The sequence below is a fragment of the Ursus maritimus genome (assembly GCF_017311325.1).
Source record: "Ursus maritimus isolate PB19 chromosome X unlocalized genomic scaffold, ASM1731132v1 scaffold_X1, whole genome shotgun sequence".
Lineage (NCBI taxonomy): Eukaryota > Metazoa > Chordata > Mammalia > Carnivora > Ursidae > Ursus > Ursus maritimus.
The window spans coordinates 2377679-2386458 of NW_024423319.1; the positions used below are offsets into that span (position 1 = coordinate 2377679).

Below are 8780 nucleotides of genomic sequence, written 5' to 3' on the forward strand. Positions count from 1 at the left end.
CTGGGCTTGAGTGAAATGCATTTATTATGCTCAAGTCCAAATCAGCGCTGCACCCTGCTGGGCCACTTACTAAGTGAAGGGGCATCAGCAGTCAATGGGAAGGGCGAACATTTGAAGCAGCAGGGTCTTCTAGATCTTTCTCCTAGTAGTGCAAAAACCAAGTGGAGCTAAGGCCTGCCCCCCCCCCCAGCAGTCCTAAAGGAGCAGGGGGCTCCTAGGAGCCCTCCGCCACCCCCTCCCCCTGCTGAGGCCAGAGGACCACACTGCGGTAGACCCGGATGCAGGAGAAGGTGGTGGGTGGGATGCGGCGCCGGTAAATAAGGTTGTTCTCCAGGTGTGTGGAGATGAGATTGGGGTCCTGATCCACTCGAGTGTCACAGATGGAATTCAGGAGCACGTGTCTATAGAGTGGGGGTGGCAAGGTCAAACAGAGGAGAAAAGACCCTGGAGAGGGGAGGCAAGTATCATATAAGAGGAGAGAAACAGGGCCCTATGGTGAGGGGCAGTACGACGGAGTCATGGCTACTGGACCCAGGGCAGAGGGTCAGGCTGGTCACTGCCACCAACTGCCACGTCCCCACTGGAGGCTCAACCCTTGCTGTTCTGGGCCAGGGCCCTCTCACCTCCCCCTTGCCACCACCTGCCCAGATTTTTGCTGTCTGCAGCCCTCCAACTTGGCTGCCCCAGGCCTGCCAAGCACTTGGGCAAAGCCTTCTGCCATGGCAACCAAGATGGACAGCTGGGGGTAGTGAAGGATTCCTCCTATAGGCCCACCTGCCAGTCAGGGTTCCCTGGCCTTAGCCGTCCCTTTCTCCCCCTGGTGGGCAGCACGGAGTGCCAGGACCGTATGATGGGCGAAGGTGAAGGGCCCTACCTGGTCTGGTTGTGGCTCAGATGCAGCACCTGCCGCCCCCTGAGGCCCAGGAGGCCACGTGGGATGGCCTGCAGCTGGTTGTGGTCCAGCAGCAGCTCCGTCAGGGAGGCGTGAAGGCCCAGGAAGGACACGCCGTGGATGCCGTCAGCACGCAAGCTGTTGTGGGACAGGTGCAGGAGCTCCAGGCCCGGCTTCATGTGCAGGAACACATAGCCGGGGATGCACTCGATGTGGTTGTGGTGCAGCGCCAGGTACCGAAGGCCCCGGGGCAGGAAGGAGGGCACGTGCACCAGCCGATTGTGGGACAGGTCAAGGCTCTCCAGCTTCCTGCAGGGCAGGTGTACTGACGTGGAGTGAGCGAGCAGAGCCCGGCAGGAACCAGAGCCACAGCCGAAGCCCCACATCAAGGTGCCCGGCCCACACCCAAGAAGAGAGTGGGGGATTGGCTCCCTGACACCGTGGCCGCCAGCGCTCCCGACCATTGGGAAGGCTGAGGAGGCCAGCTGCGGCCTGACCATGAGTCAGGGCAGGCCCCGTCTGGCTTTTGTGTCCTTCTCTGTCTAAAGAGGCTGGGAAGAGGGGATCTGGGTGGGGTCCTTCCTTGTTCACCGCATGGCTAGTGAGGCCAGTCCTTCCGCCACCTCAGGGGCTCCTCAAACATACATGGGACAAAGGAAGTGCTTTGCTCTGCCCCTCCTTGGCCTCGGCCTCGTGGCCCTTGCCTCTTGTCTCTATGCTCTCTTGTCATCTTCCTGTCTCACCCGTGCTGATAAGCAGAAGAAAGATGGGGAAGGAAAGAAAACTAAGGCTCCCAGGGGCCATGGCTAGGGACCCTGAGAGACCAGGGAAGCAGGCGGTGAAGCTTGGGTGGCCGTTAGTCCAGGTCACCCACTCCGTGGCGGGCTATGGGTCAGGACCAGGGCTGAGCAAGGGGAAAAGCAGAAACAGAGGGTGGAGATGCTTCTAGCCTGGGTCAGAGCAGGGAAAGTGGCTTTTCTCAGTGATATGCCCAGCCCTTGTGGGTGGGGTCAGCCCTTTGGCCTTGGGGCCTATGCTGCCCTCAGCCCACAGGGGTCAGGGCTCCAGTGCCCCCTGAGCTTACTTTGCCAGCAGCCCCCTCCCCTCCACCGGCCAGAGAAAAGCTGGGTGGCACCAGCAGGGCTTGACTGGCTGCCAGCCCCCTGCCCAGGCCCCGCGGTGGAAGTGGAACAGCGGTTGGGGGGCCCCGCCCTAGGCTGCTGTCTGCTTTCCTTTGCCCCCTTGGCAAGAGGGGGAGAGGAAAAAAGAATAATTAATCCCAAACGTCCTGGTAACTTTTTCCTGGAACATGAGGGTGCAGGGCGGGAGGCTCTGGTCCCTGGAATGTCAGGTTGGAGTGTCTGTTGACCCCTGCCTACCACTGCCCTGCCCTGCCATGGTGGTCGCCAGACCCCATGGATTGTACTCCCCAGCCCTCCTGCTGCTTCCCAGGCCACATCCCTACTCCCAGGCAGGGTCTATGAGAGCCGGGTCTCCTTCTGGATCCCTTCTGCTGGTGCCTCCACCCAGCTATCCAAAGCAGATCATAAGGACTCATCCTGGACCCTTCCTGTAGTGGGGTGAATAGTGGCCCCCAAATATATGTCTGCCCAGAACCTGTGAACGCGACCTTATTTGGCAAAAGCGTCTTTGCCGATGTAAGTGAAGGATCTCAAGATGAGCTCATCCTAGATTAGGGACGGCCCTAAATTCAATGACAAGCATCCTTAAAAGAGACAGAAGGGGACAGACACAGAGACACACAGAGGAGGAGGTCATGTGACAACAGAGGCAGAGACCGGAGTGATGTGGCCACAAGCCGAGGAACACCTGGGGCCACCGGCAACTGGAAGAGTCAAGGAGGGACTGGCCCTTGCAGAGGGAGCCTGGCCCTGCCGACACTTGGATGTTAGACTTCTGGCCTCCAGAGCTGTAGGAGTAGAAATCTCTGTGGTCTTAAGCTCCCTGGTTTGTGGTATTTGTCTGGTATGCCCCAGGAAACTCATATGCTTTTGTCTTCTGTGCCCCTTCCTGCCCCGGTCACCCCCTAGCTAAACTCAGCAGCTGGCCAGTTCTCAGCGCCCACGCTGCCCCTCTGTCTAGGTCCAAGTCACCTCCCAGGAGAGCTGCCGGAGGCCTATAGGGCGAATCCAGGTATGGGCAGAGGAAGGGGTTTCTGTGGCTTTGGGGATTTTGCTGGACAGGAGGGACAGGGAAATCTTGGAGGAGTAGGTGGGCGGCTCAGGTCCCAGGTCACCCTGAGTCCTGGGCATGGAGGCCGATGACCCTCCTGAGATCAGGCCCAAGCAACAGAGCCACCGCTCCTCCTTACTCTCTGGGTTCATCTGGGTGAATCCTCCCTCTCTGGCCTCCATGTGCCCGTAGGGGTAAGGCCTGGGCAGTGCCAGGGCAGGTGGCAGCACTTACGGGAGATCAATCCAAGCACGGGGGGCCAGCCGGTCCTCCTGGAAGCGGTTGTTGCTGAGGGCCAGCACAGTGAGCCTGTGGCTGTGCTTCAGCGCGCCCTCTGTCACCTCCCCGATGACATTGGTGCCCAGGTGCAGCTCCTAGGGCCAGTGCCCAGGGTGAGGGGCCCACCTGCCTGGCCTGGCTCCCTCTTCCTTTGTACCTGGCCCCATCTGTGAGACCCAGCTCCCACCATCTGTGCTGCTCTCGGGGCCTTGGGCTATCCTGCAAAGGATCCCAGCAACACCTGCTAGCTGTGCCATGGCTCCTCCAAGCCCCACGAGACACTGCCCTGTAGAGCACCGTCGAGCAAGGGGACCATGTGGCCCAGGGAGGGCCTGAGCCTTGTTCAGGGACACCCAGAAAGTCCAAGACAGTCCCCAAAGCCCAACTCTGGGCCTCCGGAAGGGTAGGTCAGTCAGAGGAGAGACCCTTTGGCACTGAGGCTTTGCGGGTGTATCATTAAAACTACCGTCCCGGGCAGCTGTCTCCTCTGGTAGCTTTCGCCTCCAGCATCGCCTCCTCTGGCCCCGGGGCTCACCTGCAGGAAGGCTGGCAGGCCGGGTGGGTTGCCCGCAGGCAGTTTCGGTCCAGCCTCAGGTGAAGCAGGCTGTGTAGGGGCTGGAAGGCCAGGGGAGAGATGTCGCCGTCATGCAGCTTGTTGCCTTCCAGCTCCAGTGTCAGCAGCCTGCCGAGCCCTGCAGAGCGGGTGGGCAGGGGGCACGTGAGCTGCCTGAGGACCTCTGTAGGCCCCCCGGGGAGCGACCTGCTGGAGCGCCAGAGACTTCCTGCCTCTTGAGGCCAGGGCCACGTTCCCAGAGCGGTGCTCCCTCCTCTGCCCTGGAACCAGGCTACCCCGGGGCATACCCTCCCCTCACCCGCGCCTTTCCTTGGCCTCCCCTGTCCCCCGGCCGGCCCCCACCCTGGAAGCTGCTGCGCGGCAGGCCCTGCAGGAGGTTGTCATTGAGCTTGAGCTCCTGCAGAGAGGCGGGCAAGGCTGGCACTGTGGATAGCGAGTTCCCATCCAGGTTCAACCGCTTCAGCCGCGTCAGATTCCGGGGGGGTTGGGGAAGGAGAAGAGGGGGCTGGGGACTGGGGTGCCATCAGCCAGGCTAGGCTTTCTGGGCGTGGTTTCGGGCTGATCCTGCCCGGGGGACACCTATCTGGTTGCATGGTGGCTTCCCAGTTCCCACGTGGACCAGGTCAGTGAGGGTTTTGAGAACCTTTACTCAGTTTCTCCCAGAACCGACGCTCCCTTGCGGGGCCTGAGGATCTGTGCTGCTCTCCACACCCAGCTATGGAGTGTGTCATCCAAAATCATTGAGGCCTACCGTGCTGGGTACTCTGCGCAGCAGCCCCTCCAGGCCTTATCCCGCAAGAGAGAAGCAGTGGACGCCTGGAGCCATCTTGGACCTGCCGGCCCTCCTCCCCAATCTGGCCCCGCCAGGTAGCATGAGTGCAGGGGCTGCTACGTACCTTGAAGGCACAGGGGTGCAAGCCTCGGGCATCCAGCTTGTTTCTGCTCAGGTCCAGCCACTGCAGGCTGGGCAGCCCACTGAATGCGTGTGCTGGGACCTTGGCAATCTCATTCTCTGCAGAAACAGGAGGGTTGCATTCCACCCTTCCCTGTCCCCCTCCCCTCTGCCAGGACCTCTCCAACATGGGCCAGAGGAGCTGGCGCTTTTTTTAAAATTTATTTGAGAGAGAACGTGAGCGCATGAACAGGGGGAGGGGCAGAGGGAGAGGAAGAAGCAGACTCCCTGCTGAGCAGACTCAATTTCAGGACCCCAGGATCACTACCTGAGCCAAAGGTAGATGCTTCACCGACTGAGCCACCCAAGCGTCCCCGGAGCTGGCTCCTCTGACTGTCCCAAGTCGGGGCATCTTCTCGCTGCCAACCAGGACCCATGGGGAGGCAGGCCATTTCCAGGTACAGTGATGCAGCAGCCACAGGGGATGAGGGCCCGCTAGAGGGGGAGCCCACATGTGGCCTTCTTACTCCTGCCACAGGGGTGAGTAGGGAGAGGGGGGTCACCTACCTGCCAGGTGGAGCGTGGCTAGGCCAGGGTCTGTCAGGGTAGGGATGTGTTTCATCTTGAGATTGCTGCAGGCGATGGGTCCGAAGGCAGGAGGCTGGCAGGGAAAGCATGGCCTGTTCTGCAGTGCTTAGGTCTGTAAGCCTGTGTCCGTGCCCTTGCCTGCTTTTAGGCCTTTTCCACCCATGGCCTGTGGTCTCCTTGGTGCTGCTGCCACCTTGGCCTTGGCTATGATCCTTCTTTTGATGCTGGCCCCCTGAGCCGGGTGGGCGGAAGGCCCCTGGAGGACAACAGCCACAGCCACAGGCTGAGCACATAGCAACAGAGGCCTGCCGAGGGGCAGGACCCTGCCTGGGCCCCCCTGGACCTGCCAGCAAATTGGCCAGCCAAACTGGAATACAGCACCAAGGACAACAGCCCAAATGGGGGCCCTGAGGCTGGGAAGGAGGACCTGCTTTGACAGTTTCCTCTCCTGCCTGCACACAGGGCCACTCAGCTTGGGCACATGGAGAGCAGGGCGGGGTTCAAGGGGCTGGTGATGCTGGTATGATTGGTGAAGATTGGACAAGCCTCAGCCACTTGAGATTCAGGCACAGCCCCACACCTCCGCTGGCTCCACGTGGGGGCTTCCTGTCTTGGCCAGTTCTCACCTTTGGGAGGCCTCCTGGGCTTTGGGCCCTTTCTCCTGGCTCCCCGACCTCCTGTCTTCCTGCCTCGGCCCTCTTTGGTAGCCACTGCCCCCTCTTGGGCTTGGGGGGCCCTGCTGGCCTGCAAGGGCCTGATCTTGGTGGACTGGGGCCTTGCTTCAGCCCCCATTTCAGCTGCGGCCCGTGGCTGGGCCCACTGGTTGCTGGGCCCTTTGCTGTGACTCCACCCCTGCTCCCAGACTGCTGGGGTGACTCCTTCCTCTGAGCCAGCCCTGGCCTGGTGAGGGCCTTCCAGCTGGGTGCTGGGGGCTGGCTGGGGGCTTCATGGACTCCATCCTTGGAAGTGGGCTGCGGTTGTGGCCAGTCCAAGGTGCCCATCCTCAGGTCTGTCCAGGCTGCCGTTCCCGAAGGTGGGTCGCACCTGACCTGCAGAAGGAGCTGATATGGGCTAGAGTGGCTGGGCGCCCTGCCTCGCTGAGAAGCTGTGCTTCCATCCTAAGGGGGGGATCAGTCACAGCTTGGCCCCCCCCTCCTCTCTCTGCCCAGGCCTCACTTCTTCTCTCTCCTACCCTCAGGAGCTCTCAGCCTTCTGTCACAGACTCCCAAGGCCACCAAGTATCTCCTGCCTGCCTTTTCCTGGCCGCAGAGTGGAGAACCCCAAGCATCAGAGGGAGAGCAGAGTGCTGCTCAATGTCATAAGCAGGCCAGTGGCCCTTGGGCTGGGTCACCCTGCCTGCTTCCCCTCTAACACATGGCAGCCCCACCTTAACGAGCACTGACCATGGGCATCCCTTGCAGGTCCTGGACCCACCCACCAGCCCCTCTCATCCCACTCCTACACCTCAGGGTGGGGCAACCAAACATGGTGCCAACCACTGGCGTATGAGATGAAGGTCACACCATAGCTGGTCTCCCGGGGCCATTTGTGTCACCCCTCCCAAGCCCTGGATCCCCCACTTTCAGCCTCCTACATGTCTCCCAGTCTTATCAGTAGGTCTTTGGGCAGCTGGTTCCCCACCCAGCAAACCTGGATCCATTACTCCAGTTCCAGTTGCAGTGGCCCCTCCTAGGGGGGCTTCCTTCCTTCCCCTGCCGTCACCCTGGGCTACGGGCACTGGGCCTCTCAGAGTCTGCCATTTCCCCTTGCCCTCCAGAGAGGGTTCCCTGAGTCCCATGGGTTCCTCCTAACTCCCTCGGAAGCACCCAAGGTGAGCACTGGGTGGGCAGCCTTGGGGTGACCAGCCTTCTCTCCTTCTGCCCCTACCCCTGGGGGGGAGGATTCTAAGAACAAGATAGAGTGCTCCCTTCCTGCCAGCCTTTTCCTGCTGGTGCCACCTACTCACCATTGGGGGGCCCGGGCCAGCTGGGTGACGGCTGCAGGGTCAGCGTGCCCACGGGGGTTGGCGTGGCCGTGGGCTCTCTCAGGCTCGGCCCCTGCTTGGCCAGGACCCCTCCAGGGCAGCATCCCACCCAAAGAGCCAGGACTGGGAGCGTCACGCTCTTTATGGCCACTTCACTTGGGCTGTGCAGGCCTCCTGGGCCGGCAGAGGGGATGAATAGCGGGGAGGGTGGGCGCGGCAGCCACAGCAGGATGGGGCGCAAGCAGGACGGCACACCACAGCCCTGCTCCCTAAGCTCCTGGCCCTGGCTGTAGTGCTCGGAGCCTCCCCTCCGCCCCAGCTCTCCCCCAGGAAGGTCCCCCCAAAACAAACACCTCCTTAGGCCTTGCCCCCAACCTCCCCCAATGTCCCCTTCTCCCACCTGAAGAGAAAGAGAGATTGATTTTTCTCTTGGACTCGAGTGTTCTTGGTCTTTTGCTCTAAGGCCTGCATTTATTCTCCACTGGACCAGGCCCAGTGGCCCCCATGAATGGGGTTTCTGTCTCTATACACAGTGGACTTGTGAGGCCCACCACAGGGCAAGCCGCCCACCCCAGGCTGCCAGGTCTTACGTCCATGGCTGGGAAAGGAGAGGGGCTGGGCCTTGCAAGCAGCAGGCCTCAGGGCCTTCTGGGCCCTCGGTATAGGGGGCAGGTGCCAGGGCTGCCCAGAACCTGCCAAGCCTGTGGGCTCCTGCCGTGGGCGCCAGTGCTGAGGCCTCCCAATTCCGGAGGAAACCACACTTGGGCAGAGCTAGGGTGGCAAGCATGGACCCCAGCCCTTGGGGCCCCAGTGCCCCTGGGCACAGGCTGCCTTGGGTTGGTCCCTCTACCGGTTCCCTGACTACCTCGAGGCAACTCCCTTCCCTCCAGACCTCCATTTTTGCCTCTGGAAAAAGTGGAGGAGGGGAATGACACATCCTGCAGCCTTCCCAGCTGCACCCCCACCCCCGCACTAAACTGTGTGTGAACCAGGGGCTGCTGGGTCCCAGCATGACCACTGTCATTAAGCAGTCCCAAGATGCTCCCTTGCTTGGGCACCGCCCTCTTGGTCAGAGGGGCACCTGCGGATCAGGACAGGACAAGGTGGAACGGAAGCCAGGCCTGAGGGAAGGGGTTTCCGGGTGGAGCCAGAGGCAAAGAAGGGGGTGTCTGACCACAGGCCTCTGGGCCAACCCTCGGAAGGCCCCAGCCCCAGGCCCCCGCTGCAGGAGCCAAGGGCGGGCTGGCGGGTGAGGGCTGGCAAAGAGGCCCCGTCTCACCACATGGCTCTTTGGGGCCAGCTTTGAGGAAGCTTTTCCTACAGCTCTGTCCAGCGTTGACTTATGTTTGGAAGTGATCTGAAAAAATGAGTTAATTGT

The 8780-nt window shown here is 61.4% G+C and overlaps 1 protein-coding gene across 1 annotated transcript in view; it reads right to left on the bottom strand.

Moving 5' to 3' along the window:
* Nucleotides 1-214: 214 nt before the first annotated feature.
* LOC121103333 (extracellular matrix protein 2-like) overlaps nucleotides 215-8780 on the bottom strand; it is a 21287-nt gene continuing 12721 nt past the window's right edge. Inside the window, 10 exon segments of the mRNA XM_040632917.1 lie at nucleotides 215-401; nucleotides 875-1201; nucleotides 3320-3459; nucleotides 3900-3928; nucleotides 3931-4056; nucleotides 4281-4443; nucleotides 4865-4950; nucleotides 5398-5474; nucleotides 5476-5674; nucleotides 7385-7576. Of these exon segments, the coding sequence (XP_040488851.1) occupies nucleotides 215-401; nucleotides 875-1201; nucleotides 3320-3459; nucleotides 3900-3928; nucleotides 3931-4056; nucleotides 4281-4443; nucleotides 4865-4950; nucleotides 5398-5474; nucleotides 5476-5674; nucleotides 7385-7576 (1526 nt within the window).